Here is a 19,062-nt window from a genome sequence, read left to right on the forward strand (position 1 = left end):
GGTACTTATAGAGATATTGGCATTTTTCTTCTCAGGTTGTGGTGGCCATTTTGTTAAAAGTGACACCAGGAAGTAAAGCCATTTTGATTTTCATTATCTTCTCAGATATCATTTGATTCTGAAAAACAGACGAAAAAAAAATGGTTTCACTTCATTTTGCTACTGTTAAGAAAATAGTCACCGTAACCTAAAAAAAAGAAAACAAATGTGAAAAATAAACTTTGACAATCATTCTAACTTTTTTATTGTAAATCTTGTGTGAAAATCCCTTTTAAGTAATATGGTATTGGTACACCCCTATTATTGAGATGGTACATAACAGCCCAAAGTTTCCTCATTAATGCAAGATTCTATAGCAATCACTACCATTAGGGGGGGCTTTAATCATCTAGGGTGCAGCACAAAAAAACAGCAAACCATTGGTAAAATCTGGATGTTCAGGTTCAGATATAGACTTGCACCACCCTTAATGAGACCGCCTTTTTTAGTTGTGGTTTGCACAAACTCATCTCCTTTTAGTCCTGAGAAATGACCGAATGTTTCGGAAAAATCTGCAAATACACCAGCATCATATATAGTTGAGAAATCAGGCAAATAGTGACACCATTATTGTTTTTAGGATTAATTGCAAGTGAAGGACATCGGTGGCGTCAGCTTAAGCGGTTTACCCTCACGACACTGAGACGTTTTGGAGTGGGAAAGCGGACTATTGAGGACAGAATTAAGGAAGAATGCACCTCGTTAGTGAAGGAACTCACATCATACAAAGGTAAATGACACATTATGTGTTACTATACTATGTTATTGCTCCATTTGGAGAATATCAGCCGGCTTATTGACCATGCAAAACAAATTAGGAAACAGTTTTGTAGCCATTTGAAGAATTCATCATATACCAACCGTAGGATACTCACAGCAATGCCATATCATATGTAAGGTATTGCCACAATTTACATATTATCCAATCATGTGGTCCTGACTGACTAAAGAACATATGGAATATAAGGGGTAATGTCTCTCCTTGTGGAGAGTAACATGCCTGACGTGTTGGTGTAAGGAGACTTATGGGTCATGCAATGCACATCTGGGAGATTAAATTAGTGTCCACCAGAAGGAAGAAAGCTATTTCCATATTACCTCTAATACAGGAAGCTGGCATATAAATCAGAAACTTTGCCACATGACTTAGGATATAATCCAAACCAGAATCTTCTCAAGAAGAAAGAGTCCCCTGTTGTTCCTGGGTTTTTGCACTTCATGAGTGCAGAACAATGTGCTGGTTGAATGGCTGAAAGGCTTTTGAGGGACTGCTAGTGGATACTATTTCTCCATCTGGAGATCAACACCTACAGGAGAGCTAATTTGCATACAAGTTTCCTATTTTTTTTATTTATTTCATTTTTATTCAGGTCGTGAGTTCAATGCGGGCATAATCATCACCAAAGCCGTTTCAAATGTAATCTGCTCGGTCGTATTTGGTAGGCGCTTCCAGTATGATGATGTTCGGTTCCATAGAATGCTGGATATTTTTTATGAAACTTTTGAGCTCATGAGTTCCACCTGGGCACAGGTACAGTAAAGAAAAATCCTGATCTTATGTTTTCTAGCCATTCGAAGAATTCATCACATACCAACCATAGGCTACTGTTAACGGGACGGTTGCAAACAACTTTATTATAATGGAACGCAACCGCAATGCAGCCTGGGGGACTGCTGCCGAACACTTTCCAGGTGAGAAGGAAGGCAACCAACTTAAATGATAAACCCTTCCGTGTTACTGCACACGGTAACGGGTATAGCGGTTCGCTCAATCTCCGTTAACAGCACGGGAGATGTGCGACCGGGGAAGTAGCTGTAGCCCTGTTAACTACACAGGGACTGCACAGTGGGTGCTAGGATGCGTGTGTGACTCACGCCGGTGTGTAAGTACTCTCAGCCAGCGTGCTCCCGGACTGAGTAGAATCGCACCATGTGGCTCACAGGCGGCACCGGGAAAACGGCATCTGCAGACTGCTCGGGGTGTATGGCAACCCCCTAGGTAGAGCCAGTCTGTACGGCCAAGCTACCTGCCTATTTCAACTAAATCACATGTGGAGCTCTACAGGCCAAGCGTCCACACAACAGCATCACTGCTCAATGATCAGAGCGTGCCGCCATGTTTGTGGGCGGACTTTTTAAAGACTAAGCCCTGCCCACCGTCGCACCATTGGTGACGTCACCCGCGACCAATCAGGCGGTGCCAGGTCACCGAATCAGCTAGCTCCCAAACCACCAATCACGGTCCGCCATGTCACGGGCATATTCAGTACAGAAAAACCTGGACTTAGACGTTAACAGCCCTGTCTCCCTCTGCAACCTATGCTTCCTGTTGCTAGGCACAAAGGCCCAAGAGACAACCTGTACTTCTCGTGGACCAGCTAGGCGTTGGGACTGATGATGATGCTGAGCAGCATCAGCCCCAGCTGGACCAGAATGGGAGACCACAGAAGGTTCTGGACCCATTTTCAAATTCAGCAAACGCCCGACGCCTAACACTACTCATGGCAATACTAGGTCTAATTTAAGCTACTGTCATAGTTTAAGTACTATCCAGTCATGTTGTACTGATTAACTAAAAAACATCTCAGATCAAATGGTTAATATCTCTCTTTATGGAGAGTGACAGGCCTGACATGACAATGTAAGGAGTCTTATAGGCCAATGCTTCTCTGGGAAATTAAATATGGAAATTGCCTCTCCGGGGAGGAAGAGGACTTGAATTCTAGTGCCACCTACTGGAAGCAGTTATCCTAAAAGTCAATATTGACTCTTTAACAAGCCTGGCCACATGAATATCTGTCACTTGTGAGTCACAATTACAGGTGTAAATTTTGAAATTTGCCAGGTTCATGGTAGTTTAGTTCTATACATTGATTGCTTAAAGGGAGTTTTTTTTTACCTCCAAGATGCTTTTTAAAGGAGCTATACAGTGAAACAGTGAATATAGCCCTATATGAATCTTACTAACACTCTACCTGTTACTGGTACAGTACCTGAGAAAATATATTTTAATTTGTATGCAAATGAGGAGGCTTCAGTGCACCCTTAGTATGGCCAAGAGCTTGGTGCACCGTTACGCCCCCTCATTTTGTTGCGAACTCCCCGCGCTTCATATTGATAGTGCCCACTTCATAGAGGGAGTGTTACCTAAACTCAGCCCACAAGTTTCATATACAGTTGGTAAAAAAAGTATTTAGTCAGCCATCAATTGTGCAAGTTCTCCCACTTAAAAAGATGAGAGAGACCTGTAATTGACATCATAGGTAGACCTCAACTATGAGAGACAAAATGAGAAAACAAATCCTGAAAATCACATTGTCTGATTTGGAAAGAATTTTTTTTTAAATTTTGGTGGAAAATACGTATTTGGTCAATTACAAACAAACAAGATTTCTGACTCTCATAGACCTGTAACTTCTTATTTAATAGGCTCCTCTGTCCTCCACTCAATACCTTTAGTACTGGCACCTGTTTGAACTTGTTATCAGTATAAAAGACACCTGTCCGCAACCTCAAACAGTCACACTCCAAACTACACTATGATGAAGACTAAAGAGCTTTCGAAGGACACCAGAAACAAAATTGTAGACCTGCACCAGGCTGGGAAGACTGAATCTGCAATAGGCAAGCCACTTGGTGTGAAGAAATCAACTGTGGGAGCAATAATTAGAAAATGGAAGACATACAATACCACTGACAATCTCCCTCGATCTGGGGCTCAAAACAAGATCTCACCCCATGGGGTCAAAATGATCTCAAGAACCGTGAGCAAATATCCCAGAACCCCACGGGGGGACCTAGTGAATGACCTACAGAGAGCTGGGACCAAAGTTACACAGGCTACCATCAGTAACACTCTACGCCACCAGGGACTCAGATCCTGCAGTGCCAGACGTGTCCCCCTGCTTAAGCCATTACGTGTCCGGGCCCGTCTGAAGTTTGCTAGAGAGCATTTGGATGATCCAGAAGAGTATTGGGAGAATGTCATATGGTCAGATGAAACCAAAGAAGAACTGTTCGGTAGAAACACAACTTGGCGTGTTTGGAGGAGAAAGAATGCTGAGTTGCATCCAAAGAACATCATACCTACTGTGAAGCATGCGGGTGGCAACATCATGCTTTGGGGCAACATCATGCTTTGGGGCTGTGTCTCTGCCAAGGGACCAGGACGACTGATCCGTGTACATGAAAGAATGAATGGGGCCATGTATTGTGAGAGTTTGAGTACAAACCTCCTTCCATCAGCAAGGGCATTGAAGATGAAACATGGCTAGGTCTTTCAGAATGACAATGATCCCAAACACACCACCATGGCAATGAAGGAGTGGCTTCGTAAGAAGCATTTCAAGGTCCTGGAGTGGCCTAGCCAGTCTCCAGATCTAAACCCTATAGAAAACCTTTAGAGGGAGTTGAAAGTCCGTGTTGCCCAACGACAGCCCCAAAACATTACTGCTCTATAGGAGATCTGTATGGAGGAATGGGCCAACAAACCAGCAACAGTGTGTGCCAACCTTGTGAAGACTTACAGAAAACGTTTGACCTCTGTCATTGCCAACAAAGGATATATTCCAAAGTATTGAGATGAACTTTTGTAATTGACCAAATACTTATTTTCCACCAAAATTTGAAAAAAATTTCTTTCCAAATCAGACAATGTGATTTTCAGGATTTGTTTTCTCAATTTGTCTCTCACAGTTGAGGTCTACCTATGATGTCAATTACAGGCTTCTCTCATCTTTTAAAGTGGGAGAACTTGCCCAATTGGTGGCTGACTAAATACTTTTATTCCCCACTGTATGTATGGGGTTTCAGATATGTATGTGGCTTTCATATATTCACTAATATATTGTTATCTTTAGTCACAGTGGTGATAATCACCTATTCAGTGATAGAATGAAGTCAGGAGACGACGCACATATTTGTTCTCTGCTCTCAACTCCTCTCAGAAGTTTTTTGCTTGCTACATTTCTGGGATTATCAGTACTGAAAACAGCGTTAGCAAAGAGGAACCAGGGAGGATGCAGTCACAGGCAGGCACAATGCACATGCACAGACTCGCAGGCTGAGTTATTATTATTATTTATTATCATAGCGCTATTTATTCCATGGCACTTTACAGGTGAAGATGGGGATACATAGTAAAAAACAAGTACAATAATCATGAACAATACAAGTCACTGACAGGTTCAGGAGGAGATAAGACCCTGCCCGCGAGGGCTCACAGTCTACAAGGGATGGGTGAGGATACAGTAGGTGAGGGGAGAGCGGGTTGTGCCGTGGTATGGTGGAGCGAGGGTTACTGCAGGTTGTGGGCTCAGGCAGTATTCACTCAGGGAAGCGAGCACTGTCAATCAGAAGAGCGGGAAGTCCCCAACATGCAAAATGAGGGAGCATAATGGTGCACTGAGCTCTTGGCCACGCCAAAGGTGCACAGAATTAAAAGTTATTTTCTCAGACACAGTAGTAATAACAGGAACAGTGCTAGTTTGATTTTAATATGGGCTAAGTCCCCTATATCACTGTAGAGCTTGCTTAAATTGCATTTTTGGGGTAACAGACTCATTTTACGTAAATTGTCTATTCAGAGAAGAAAAGGACTTGAACTCTAGTGCCACCTATAGGAAGTAGCAATCCCAAAATTCAATATCTATTCTCTAACGAGCCTTGTCACATGACTTATGATAAAAGCTAGAACCAGAATCTTAATTTGCAGACACTGTGTTTCGGGGTACTGCCCCTCATAAGTGAAAAGTGTGAAATCTGGTTTGGCTGGGCGAGAGGCGTCTGACTGAGATCCAAGGGGTCACGTTTCTCCATGCGGAGAGTGACACGTTAAAAGAAATCAGTCACCACTTTGGAGTTATCAGACCTCTACTATGGGCATACAAGGTATAGAAAAGTAATTCTATACTTACCTGTATGGCCCATAGTAGAGGTCTGAATACAGAGAAATGTAGTTTTATCTCCTTGGTTTTTCACAGGCTTCACCGCCCATCTACTTATTATTCCACCAACTCCCCTTCTATGTACACGTTTACCATATTTACCCCCCTCCCCGCACGTCACAGGTCCCTGTGACGTGCACTTTTTCCCCTCACCTCCCGATGCATGCGTAAAGCGCGGCTCACAGGGAACGCGCTTTGTTTCCTCTCACAGCTTTGTCCACAGTGACTCCACGGTGCCTGCGCAATAGAGAACTGCTGCACTGTGCTCAGCCAAACGGACCCGGGAGGAAACAAAGCGCGCTCCCTGTGAGCCGCGCTTTACGCATGCACTGGGAGGTGAGGGGAAAAAAGCACACATCACAGGGACCTGTGACATGTGGGGAGGGGGGAAATATGGTAAATGTGTAAACAGGCAGGGAATTCGTGGAATAATAAGCAGATGGGCGGGGATAGCTTGGCGTCCAGTGGACGCCAAGCCTGTGAAAAACCAAGGAGATATAACTACATTTGGACAATGGCCATTGTGAAACATGCATTTATGTGCTGCATGTAAGCCAACTTAAACCAAGCTCAAATTTTGTTTTTTTTCTTTGTATTTTTTGTATTCTGTGCAAATTAGGGTGTTTTCTCACTTCCTAGAGCTGGATAATACATTTAAAAAGCTTCCCTTGGCTGGTGTCCACAGTTCGGGACCCAGTCCTTTGTCTGCCTTTATTCACACAGAGGTCCACTTTGACACATGGTAAGGTTTTTAATATTAGACAGTGTAGGACTTTCCCGAACGGGTTCACCTTGTCGCGGTAGGAAAACTTTTATACTATTTTTGATCAAAAACAGTGTTACTAAGAACTCTATTTTTTTTAAATGCACTTTTTATTTATTTATTTACAGCAGGGTTTTTGTTCATTTTGCTGCATGTAGTCTTTACATAAAAATGTTAGCCTATTGTGAACACTGCAAGATTTTGGAATGATTGATTCAGTAGGCATTTATCTGATAATAGATTCCCCTCAAAAAGGCTTTCTCATCATTTACAGTGGGTACGGAAAGTATTCAGACCCCTTTAAATTTTTCACTCTTTGTTTCATTGCAGCTATTTGGTACATTCTAAAAAGTTCATTTTTTTCTCATTAATGTACACGCTGCACCCCATCTTGACTGAAAAAGAACAGAAATGTAGAAATGTTGGCAAATTTATTAAAAAAGAAAAACTGAAATATCACATGGTCATAAGTATTCAGTGTTAGAACCTTGCTCTTAGGTTTTTTTTCCTTTGCTGGTCTCATGACCTTGTTGGCCTATTTAATCCTGCTCCGCCCTTCTGGCTTTGCTGGACTTCATTGTATATCTACTTTCTAGCTAGCCTGTGCTCTGTGTCTTGCTCTGTTAGTTTGCTTGGTCTTCTGACCTCTATGTTCTATATATTTTGTTTGTTCGTCTGTCTGCTACTATTTCTGTTAGGAGGTGTCCCATATTCCTCCCAGTCCTTAGTACTTGTAGGGATTCCTTCCCCACATCTATAGGTCTCCGTACAGACTAGCTTAGGACTTTAGCACGTCTGATCGCAGGATCAGGTTCCCTGTTACATCGTAGGGATTTAGTTGAGTTCTATCGTAGGGACAGATCTCCTCTCTTTCCTTAGCTCTGGTAGCAGAACATAACAGTAAGTCCAGACAGCAAATTCTCTAAGGAAAGATTTTTCTGTTCCATCATGGTGTCGGTTCAGGATTTGGTTCATCGCCTGCAGGGACTCTCTCTGGAGGTGGCCGAGCTCCGTCAGCACGTGAGTAACTGTCCTGGAGCACATTTCTTGGAGCCTAAGGTATGTTTGCCGGATTTATTTTTTGGTGAACACCGAGAATTTTTTTCATTCAAAAATCCTTGCTTATTGTATTTTCGTTTGAGACCTAAGTCCTCTGGGGATGAATCCCAGTGCGTAGGGTTCATAATGTCACTTTTGCGCAAAGAGCCTCAGGAGTGGGCCTTTTCTTTGCAACCTAGTGATACATGCTTCAGATCAGTGGATAGTTTTTTTTCTGCTTTGGGACTATTATATGATGATCCTGACCGTGTCGCATCAGCTGAGACTGAGTTGAGACGTTTAAAACAAGGATCAGGTAATGTGGAAAAATATTGTACTCATTTCCGTTGTTGGTCCACTCAAACAGGGTGGAACGATTCTGCTCTGAAAAGTCTATTTCTTGCTGGGCTCAGTGAAAGGGTTAAAGACCTGCTAATTGCTTATCCTACACCTGAAGATTTGCAACAGGCTATGCAATTAGCTATACGGGTGGATAGAAGACTGCGTGCAAGGGTTAATGAGAGCAAATCCTCTGCTATGTCAGTTTCTGGTTATGAGAATGTGTGTACTAACAGTGGTGAACCGATGGAGATTGGATCGGTGGCACCTCGCTCTCAAGAAAAAGACCGTCGATTTTTTGAAGGCTTGTGTTTCTATTGCGGAAAATCTGGTCATTTGATTAAAGGCTGTGAGCTTCGTATGAAGAAAGAAAAAAAAATGGTCAGTCATGCCCCTATTGCCTGTTTAAATTCCAAGGGTGTATTTTTAGCTGCTTCCACGATTGCTCAGGAAAAATTAATGGAATTTCGGGTGTTTGTCGATTGTGGGTCTACTCTGAATGTTATTGATGGGGGATTCATGGAAAGACTCAATTTAAAACCTGAACCTTTATCATCCCCCATTGCTGTGGTTTCTGTGGATGGTTCCCCTTTGAAGAATATTACTCTCAAGGTCTGTGAATTTCCTCTCACTATTAATGGTGTTCACCATGAGAAATTGGATTTGGTAGTGTTGAATAACTTGCCTTCTCCAGTAATATTGGGATTGCCCTGGTTAAAATTTCACAATCCTGTACTGGATTGGTCTACCAGTGAAATTAAATCCTGGAGCCATAAATGTTATGACAAGTGTTGTAATGGGCGTATTGCAGCTTTGGATAGGGGAGAATTGCCTGTTCCTATTCAGGATTTTTGGAGAGTTTTTTCTGAGAAGGAATCGCAGGTTTTGCCTCCTCATAGAGACTATGATTGTTCTATTGAATTTGTCCCTGGAGCGACTCTTCCTAAAAGTCGTTTATTTAACCTTACTATTCCTGAGAGGAAGGCTTTGGAGGAATACATACAGACAAGTTTGGCCGCCGGTCACATTAGGCCCTCTAAGTCTCCTGTGGCGGTTGGATTTTTTTTTGTAAAAAAAAAGGACGTCGGTTTACGTCCTTGTCTGGATTTTCGTGAGATTAACAAAATTACTGTACGCAATCCTTACCCACTGCCATTGATTCCTGATCTGTTTAACCAGTTAATGGGGGCCAAGTGGTTCTCTAAAATTGACCTTAAGGGGGCATACAATCTGTTGTGCATGAAGGAGGGTGACGAATGGAAGACTGCTTTTAACACTCCTGTGGGTCATTTTGAGAATCTGGTTATGCCTTTTGGTCTTACTAATGCTCCTGCATTTTTTCAGAATCTGATTAATGACATCCTTAGACCTTTGATCGGTAAAAATGTGGTTGTGTATTTGGATGACATTTTGATTTATTCGCCGGATCTGGAGTCTCATTGGCGGAGCGTGCGTGAGGTATTACAGTTATTAATGGACAATTCGCTTTTTGCTAAGCTGGAGAAATGTGAGTTCGCTGTACAGAGAATTAGTTTTTTGGGCTACATTATCTCCAGCAAAGGTTTTGAGATGGATCCGGTTAAGGTTCAGGCTGTGCAGGAATGGCCTAGGCCTATTGGTTTGAAATCGATACAGAGGTTTTTGGGTTTCGCCAATTACTATAGAAAATTCATAAAAAATTTTTCTAGTATTGTCAAACCTCTGACTGATCTCACCAGGAAAGGTGCTGATGCGGTTCAGTGGTCTTCTGAGGCCATTGAAGCTTTTGTGTATCTCAAGGAGAGGTTCACCTCTGCTCCCATCCTTATGCAGCCTGATGTTACTAGGCCGTTTTTGGTTGAGGTTGATGCTTCCTCTGTGGGGGTTGGCACAGTATTGTCTCAGGATAACGGGGATGGATTACATCCCTGTGCCTTTTTTTCAAAAAATTTTTCGGAGACTGAACTGAATTACGATATTGGTAATCGGGAATTATTGGCTATTAAACTCGCATTTGAACACTGGCGCCACTTCTTGGAAGGTGCGGAATTTCCCGTTCAGGTTCTTACGGATCATAAAAATCTGATATATCTTGATGCTGCCAAGCGCCTGAATGCCCGTCAGGCTAGGTGGGCACTGTTTTTCTCGCGGTTTAATTTCTCCGTTACTTACATCCCTGGTACTAAGAATGTTAAGGCGGATGCCTTGTCTCACAGTTTTTCTCCCATAGTCGGTGCTGAGAAAGAGGAGAACATTTTACAAGAAGGTGTTGTGATAGCTGCTTTGGACTCCGTTTTGGAAAATGAGATTCTTAAAGCACAGGAGAATGCCCCTTCTAACACTCCTCATGGGAGGTTGTTTGTGCCTGGGACCTTTAGGAGAGATTTGTTTGTTGAGTGTCACGAATCTCGGTTGGCAGGTCATCCCGGAATCTCTGAGACCAAGAGACTGGTGGGTCGCAGTTTTTGGTGGCCTGGATGGCAGAAGGAAGTCATTAAGTGGGTGCATCAATGTACTATATGTGCTAGATCTAAGTCCTCACATACTCCTGCTGCGGGGTTGCTTTGTCCTTTGGAGGTTCCCAGTGCTCCTTGGACACATTTGGCTATGGACTTTATAACTGACCTTCCCCCCTCTGAGGGTTTTACTGTCATCTGGGTGGTCGTGGACCGTTTTAGCAAGATGTGTCATTTGGTTCCTTTCGTCAAACTGCCCTGCGCTAAAACTCTCGCTAAGGCCTTTGTCAAGGAAATTGTCAGACTTCATGGCGTTCCTACTGACATTGTTTCTGATAGGGGTCCTCAGTTCGTGGCTCGTTTTTGGCGTGCCTTTTGTGATAGGTTGGGAGTTCATTCGTCGTTCTCGTCCGGATATCATCCTGAATCTAAAGGCCAGACAGAAAGGAAAAACCAGGATGTTGAGCAGTTCTTGCATTGTTTTGTGGCAGACAATCAAGAGGGGTGGTCTGAGTTTCTGCCACTTGCTGAATTTGCTCTGAACAATCATACATCTTCTTCTGCTGGTTGTTCGCCTTTTTTTTGTTGTTCTGGGAGACATCCGTCGTTTGGGTCGTTCTCCAAGTTGGGATCTGCCGTGCCTGAGGAAGAGAATTTTTCCGGTGATTTGGAGAGAGTTTGGACGGATGTGCGTGGTAATCTTCAGGAGGCCAACAGAAAATCTAAAGACTACTTTGATAGGAAACGACAGGAGGTTTTGTTCGCTGTTGGTGACATGGTTTGGTTGTCCTCTAGGAATCTGCGGTTGAGGATTCCTTCAAAGAAATTGGGTCCCAAGTTTGTAGGGCCCTTTAAGGTGCTTCAGGTTGTCAACCAATCTGCTGTTAGGTTGGAGGTTCCTACCTCCTGGAGAATTAATCCGGTATTTCATGTCTCTCTGTTGAAAAAAGCTGTTGTATCGGATTGTGACGCCTCTGCCTCTGTTCCTCCGGTGGTGGAGGACGGGGAATATGAAATTTCTCGCATCCTTAACTCTAGACGGTATAGAGGTAGTTTGCAGTATCTTGTGGCCTGGAAAGGTTTCGGTCCCGAGGATAACTCTTGGGTGAGGTCGGATGATGTTTCCGCGTCCAGACTTATCAGAGCGTTTCACAGGAGATTTCCTGATAAGCCTGGTCCTAGGGGATCCGGAGGATCCTCTTAGAAGGGGGGGTACTGTTAGAACCTTGCTCTTAGGTTTTTTTTCCTTTGCTGGTCTCATGACCTTGTTGGCCTATTTAATCCTGCTCCGCCCTTCTGGCTTTGCTGGACTTCATTGTATATCTACTTTCTAGCTAGCCTGTGCTCTGTGTCTTGCTCTGTTAGTTTGCTTGGTCTTCTGACCTCTATGTTCTATATATTTTGTTTGTTCGTCTGTCTGCTACTATTTCTGTTAGGAGGTGTCCCATATTCCTCCCAGTCCTTAGTACTTGTAGGGATTCCTTCCCCACATCTATAGGTCTCCGTACAGACTAGCTTAGGACTTTAGCAGGTCTGATCGCAGGATCAGGTTCCCTGTTACATCGTAGGGATTTAGCTGAGTTCTATCGTAGGGACAGATCTCCTCTCTTTCCTTAGCTCTGGTAGCAGAACATAACATTCAGACCCTTTGCTCAGACACTCATATTTAAGTCACATGCTGTACATTTCCTTGTGATTCTCCTTTGGATGGTTCTACTCCTCCATTGGAGTCCAGCTGTGTTTAATTAAACTGATAGGACTTGATTTGGAAAGGCACACACCTGTCTATATAAGACCTCACAGCTTACAGTGCACGTCAGACCAAATGAGAATCATGAGCTCAAAGGTACTGCCCAAGGAGCTCAGAGACAGAATTGTGGCAAGGGACAGATCTGGCCAAGGTACCAAAAAAATTTCTGCATTACTCAAGGTTCTAAAGAGAGCAGTAGCCTCCATAATCCTTAAACGGAAAACGTTTGGGACCACCAGAAGTCTTCCTAGACCTGGCCGTCCAGCCAAACCGAGCAATCGTGGTAGAAGAGCCTTGGTGAGAGAGGTAAAGAAGAACCCCAAGATCACTGTGGCTGAGCTCAAGAGATGCAGTAGGGAGATGGGAGAAAGTTCCACAAAGTCAACTATCACTGCAGCCCTCCACCAGTCAGGCCTTTACGGCACAGTGGCCCAATGGAAGCCTCTCCTCAGTGCAAGACATATGAAAGCCTGCATAGAGTTTGCTCAAAAACACATGAAGAACTCCCAGACTATGAGAAATAAGATTCTCTGGTCTGATGAGATGAAGATAGAACTTTTGGTGATAATTCTAAGTGGTATGTGGGGAGAAAACCAGGCACTGCTCATCACCTGCCCAATACGATCCCAACAGTGAAACATGGTGGTGGCAGCATCATGCTATTGGGGTGTTTTTCAGCTGCAGGGACAGGACGACTGGTTGCAATTGAAGGACACATGAATGCAGCCAAGCACAGAGATATCCTGGATGAAAACCTTTTCCATAGTGCTCTGGACCTTAGACTTGGCCAAAGGTTCACCTTCCAACAATACAATGACCCTAAGCACACAGCTAAAATAACAAAGGAGTGGCTTCAGAACAACTCTGTGACTATTCTTGACTGGCCCAGCCAGAGCCCTGACCTAAACCCAATTGAGTATCTCTGGAGAGACCTGAAAATGGCTGTCCACCAACGTTCACCATCCAACCTGACAGAACTGGAGAGGATCTGCAAGGAAGAATGGCAGATTATCCCCAAATCCAGGTGTGAAAAACTTGTTGCATCATTCCCAAGAAGACTCATGGCTGTACTAGCTCAAAATTGGGGGTCCAACTCAATACTGAGCAAAGAGTCTGAATACTTATTACCATGTGATATTTCAGTTTTTCTTTTTTTAATAAATTTGCAAAAATGTCTACATTTCTGTTTTTTTTCAGTTAAGATGGGGTGCAGAGTGTACTTTAATGAGAAAAAAAAAAAGAACTTTTTAGAATTTACCAAATGGCTGGTAACAAAGAGTGAAAACCTTAAAGCGGTCTGAATACTTTCCATACCCACTGTATCTTTCTCTGTAATTTTTGGAATTTCCATACAACTGTGTGGAGAGAGCCAGGCATATGCTGTGAACTCTCCACTCCCTGCAGCATGAAACAGTGCCCGGTTCTTTGAATAGATGTGACCCACATTTATAAGACATTTATGGCATATCCCGAGGATAAACCATAAATGTCCAAGATGGGAATACCCTTTTAAGAAAGGTATATAGGGCCGATTCATCAAGAGTGGCATTGTTCACACCGGTCTTAATGAGGAGATATCCTGGAGTCAGACACTCCCGATTCATGAAGAAGTGTATACCTCTCCCGGAATCAGGATTGTTGGACAAGTGGCATACACGTTTATGTGCACCTCGTCATGGATCTTACTCCAGTCCCTGCTGAAGCAAATTTGTGGCGTACTGAATTCCACTGCTCGTATTGAATTTGACGACTTTGTCGGAGCTGGGAAAAAATGGCATGAGAATGTTAAAAGTTGCATATTCTTAGAGCAGTCTCCAGTTGTGCCAAAATTATGCAACTTTCCAAAGCTTTTTTCTGCAGAATATTAGCCCATAATATTTTTTTAATTTTAAATAGTCCTATAAATTATTTCTTGTTCCAGATACAAGACATGATTCCAATGATAATGAACCATATCCCTGGACCCCACCAGAAAATCACCCTGCTATTGGAAGAGCTGAATGATTTCATTGCTGAGCAAGTGAAGCTGAACCAAGAGACTTTGGATCAACAAAGTCCCAGGGATTACATAGACTGCTTCCTCATGAAAATGCAAGAGGTACCAGAAACAAGGTTCTTCTTAACAATTTAACATTTGATGTACGAGATTGGTTTGGAAGATTATATTTAAAATACACTAAACCTAGCATGAATATTTAAAGGGAACCTCTCATGTAAAAAAAAATGCTATTAACCTGCAGATGTGGGGGTTAATCTGCAGGTTAATAGCATTCAAATACCATGCTGCCACTGCACTGAGAGCCCCACTGCCGGGGAGGAAATTAACTTTATTTCCTCCTGCAGCTTCACTCTTTTAGGTTTAAGGGTGGGCCGCTGCAGCTTCAGTCACCCCTCAATGTATAGTGAGCAGCGTCTGTAACCGCGCCCCAAGCACTGACTAACAGCAGGATCAGCATTAGGGCCGGCTGTCAGTCAGGGCTGACTGACAGCAGGATCAGCAATAGGTCAGTCAGTGCCAGGGCATGGTTGCAGCCACCGATCTCTATGCACAGAGAGGTGACTGAAAAAATTCTGGCACCACTCATATGGCTCAAAGAGCCAGGCAGCAAGGAGGGAATAAAGTTCATTTCCTCCTGGCAGCGGGGCTCACAGCGCAGTGGCCGCACGGTGTCAGAATATTATTACCCATATATGCAGGTAATAGCATTTTTTTCATGACAGGTTCCCTCTATTTAAAGAAGTTATTGCTGTCCTCGCTGTTAGGCTAAGTTCACACATCATGTTTTTTTTTTGGTGTCAAAAATCTGCAGCAAAACCTGATTTCTGGCAGGAATGAAGCTGAGTTAAAAATATAGGTTTTGCTGCGTTTTTTGGTGCATTTTTTTGCTTTTTTGCAGAATTGTGTCTCTTGCTCATGCTTTGTCTCTTTTATGCATGTACATAAAGTTCAGTGAAAAAAAAAATCTCATTCTGGTTTTGGCAAAACAGTGGGGGAGATGAATTGTTCAGGAATAGTTTAACCTATAAACTCAATGCACTGCCAGTGTGTATGACACTATTTACTTTCATACTATGGGGGTCTGCCATTCAGTTGCACAGGCATTGTTCAATTTCACACCTCTCTGGGCCACAGGTATTGTTCAATCTCACATGTCGCTCAGCCAATGTTTATAATTTACACATCACTAATTTAATTAAACATCCCTTATACAAACTACTATCTCAGTGACCAAGACAAGATGGTAAAATCACAAAAATAAATGTGTTTCACATACTGTTGTACTTGCTTATTATCACTAAAAATGCAGCAAAACCTGATTTTATGTTCACACATCATGTTTTTTCCAGCGTTTTTCACTACCTTTCACTTCCTTTGAGTGAAAAAATGCTGAAAAAACAGTGGAAAAAGTGACATGCTCTATTTTCCAAAAAAAGGCTGCAAGGCACAAAATACGCAGCAAAAAAAAACATGATGTGTGAACAGAAAATTCTGGCTTCTCATAGACTTTGCTGGTACTGCAAAAGGCAGCTGAAAATTTGCATAAAAATGATGTGTGAACATAACCTTAGTGTTCAACATTTTCTGAATGATGGTTAAACAGTTTAGCTTGCAGAAACATTGAAGAGACCTCCTGCTGATCACTATTTTTATCTAGCAGTGGACTGAAGCTCTGTTTTCTTAATCAAGAGAGTGGGTCTTAAGGGCCCGTCACACATAGCGACGCTGCAACGATCCCGACAACGATACGACCTGTCAGGGATCGTTGCTGCGTCGCTATGTGGTCGCTGGTGAGCTGTCAAACAGGCAGGCTCACCAACGATCAGGGGAGTAGCGACATCGTGGAAAGAATCTTTCCATGATGTCCTGCTCCTGGTTACCAGCCTGCTGAATGTGACATTATATGGTGGGGGTGATATCCTGCATGGGGTATTATAAGGGAGGGGGGTGTGACATCCTGCATGGGGTATTATAAGGGGGGGGTGACATCCTGCATGGGGCATGATAAGGGAGGGGGGATGCGACATCCTGCATGGGGCATTATAAGGGAGGGGGATGTGTGACATCCTGCATGGGGCATTATAAGGGAGGGGGGATGTGACATCCTGCATGGGGCATTATAAGGGAGGGGGGTGTGTGACATCCTGCATGGGGCATTAATTATAAGGTGAGGGGGGGTGCGACATCCTGCATGGGGCATTATAAGATGGGGAGGGGGAAGTGACATCCTGCATGGGGCATTATAAGGGGGGAGGTGACATCCTGCATGGGGCATTAATTATAAGGTGAGGGGGGTGCGACATCCTGCATGGGGCATTATAAGGGAGGGGGGGTGACATTCTGCATGGGGCATTATAAGAGGGGGAGGGTGGAAGTGACATCCTGCATGGGGCATTATAAGGGAGGGGGGATGACATCCTGCATGGGGCATTATAAAGGGGGGGTGACATCCTGCATGGGGCATTATAAGGGAGGGGGTGTGTGACATCCTGCATGCGGCATTATAAGGAGGGTGGGTGTGTGACATACTGCATAGGGCATCATAAGGAGGGTGGGTGTGTGACATACTGCATAGGGCATTATAAGGAGAGAGGGTGGGTGACATACTGCATGGGGCATTATAAGGTAGGGGGTGGTCTGACATCCTGCATGGGGCATTATATGGGGGGGAGAGGTGACATCCTGCATGGGGCATTAAAGGGGGGAAGTGATATCCTGCAAGGGGCATTATATGGGGGGGAGAGGTGACATCCTGCATGGGGCATTATATGGTGGGAGAGGTGACATCCTGCATAAGGCATTAAAAGGGGGGGAGGGTGACATCCTGCATGGGGCATTATAAGGGGGGAGACATCCTGCATGGGGCATTATAAGGGGGGAACAGCCTGCATGGAGAGTTATATGGGGGCCAGTATTCTGTATGGAGCATTATATGGGGGCCAGTATTCTGTATGGAGCATTATATGGGGACCAGCATCCTGTATGGAGCGTTATATGGGGACCAGTATCCTGTATGGAGCTTTATATGGGGACTAGTATCCTATATGGAGCATTTTATGGGGGCCAGTATTGTGTATGGAGCATTATATGGGGACCAGTATCCTGTATGGAGCATTATATGGGGACCAGTATCCTGTATGGAGCTTTATATGGGGACCAGTATCCTGTATGGAGCATTTTATGGGGGCCTGTATTCTGTATGGAAGCTTATATGGGGACCAGTATCCTGTATGGAGCGTTATATGGGGGTCAGTATCCTGTTTGGGGCAGTATATGGGGGCTAGTATCCTGTAGGGAGCATTATATGGGGTCAGTATCCTGTATGGGGCATTATATGGGGACCAGTATCCTGTATGGAGCTTTATATGGGGACCAGTATCCTGTATGGAGCATTTTATGGGGGTCAGTATCCTGTATGGAGCATTACATGGGGTCCATTATACAGTATGGAGGACTATACTGTTCGGTCTGCACTGTGCGTTGAGGATTCGCTGGTTTCTGAGCTATTGTAGAATTTACAATAGATATCACTCATGTAATGTAGTAACTGAAATCTTTGCATTGTACTATATATCTATATTTCTCCGCAGTATCTGTGCATCATGATACGTGACATGTGTTAAAGGGGCCCACTGAGACTCTTACGCCCAGGGCCCAGAAAAACCTGGAGCCAGCCCTGTTTATAGCCATACACAGGACAGTGAGAAGAAAAAGTAGAGGGACATGGCTGAGTTCCTGAGACGCGCAGACAATATTTCTTAAAATATATCTCAATTTTAATTACAATATAGGAAAAATAAATTGATCAAATAAAAGGAGTTTATGGTAATAATTGGTAGTTTTCTTTTTTAAAGTGTATGCATTTTCTCTGATTAGTGTTCATTTTAACTACTTTACTCATAGGTGAGGCTTAACTGTTAGTTATTTTCATCCATTTTGGTTGATATTTTAGCTTTTCTCTATTACAGCCTACCTATGATAACTGACTACTTCTTAGCATGATAGTCTGAAAAGGAACCCTACAACTCTGTGTTCAAATTGGCTGTATACAGTAAAATGAAGAAACATCCAGTTGACATGATCCAATAAATTACGAGATGGCTTTATTAAGTATTCCAGAAAAATATGAACAAGACACTAGGTGTAGAAATGCCACTCATTTCGGATCACTTATGATCCCTCTTCAAGAAGGATAATAAATGATCCGAAACGCGTTGCAATCATTGTCCCTCTGATACACAACGAGCAGAACAGCAGGGCTTTTGCATGGCCTTCTCTCCATTCAACGCTTCCTGGTCATAGTCTTGATACCAGAGAAGAACTGAGGACATAAGTAGTAAGGGTCCTATAGGTAGGACCCACACCGATGTAGAAATTATCACCTATTTACCTTTAGTAGATTGGAATTCACCTTTATGTGTTGAGGTTTCTCTATGGAATGTATGTGGTAGACATCTGAGATACGATCTTGTATTTTTAGGAGAAGGACGATCCTGAATCAGAATTCAACATGAGAAATCTAATTCTCACTCTCAACAATCTGTTTTTTGCCGGTGGTGAGACTGTGTCCACAACTTTAAAGCATGGATTTCTTGTGCTTCTCCGATATCCAGATATACAAGGTATGTAAAAGGAAACACAAGGCAAGAATTCTGAACATTCTGTGCAGTAGCGTACAAAAAAGAGATTTGGCACTATCCAAAAAATTGGTACCTTTACAAAGTCTCTAAAACACACTGTGGTAGGGTCATATG

The 19,062-nt window shown here is 43.3% G+C and overlaps 1 protein-coding gene across 2 annotated transcripts in view; it reads left to right on the forward strand.

The window, feature by feature from the left end:
- LOC141154959 (cytochrome P450 2G1-like) overlaps nucleotides 1–19,062 on the forward strand; it is a 103,628-nt gene that overhangs the window by 54,553 nt on the left and 30,013 nt on the right. For both annotated transcript variants that reach the window (XM_073641536.1, XM_073641537.1), the window contains exons 3-6: nucleotides 620–769; nucleotides 1,410–1,570; nucleotides 14,231–14,407; nucleotides 18,789–18,930. In XM_073641536.1, coding sequence (XP_073497637.1) covers nucleotides 620–769; nucleotides 1,410–1,570; nucleotides 14,231–14,407; nucleotides 18,789–18,930 — 630 coding nt within the window. The remainder of the gene's footprint in view (nucleotides 1–619; nucleotides 770–1,409; nucleotides 1,571–14,230; nucleotides 14,408–18,788; nucleotides 18,931–19,062) is intronic.

The sequence above is a fragment of the Phyllobates terribilis genome, unplaced genomic scaffold (genome assembly GCF_046119375.1).
Source record: "Phyllobates terribilis strain yellow unplaced genomic scaffold, ASM4611937v1 Scaffold_7__3_contigs__length_470593459, whole genome shotgun sequence".
Taxonomy (NCBI): Eukaryota; Metazoa; Chordata; class Amphibia; order Anura; family Dendrobatidae; genus Phyllobates; species Phyllobates terribilis.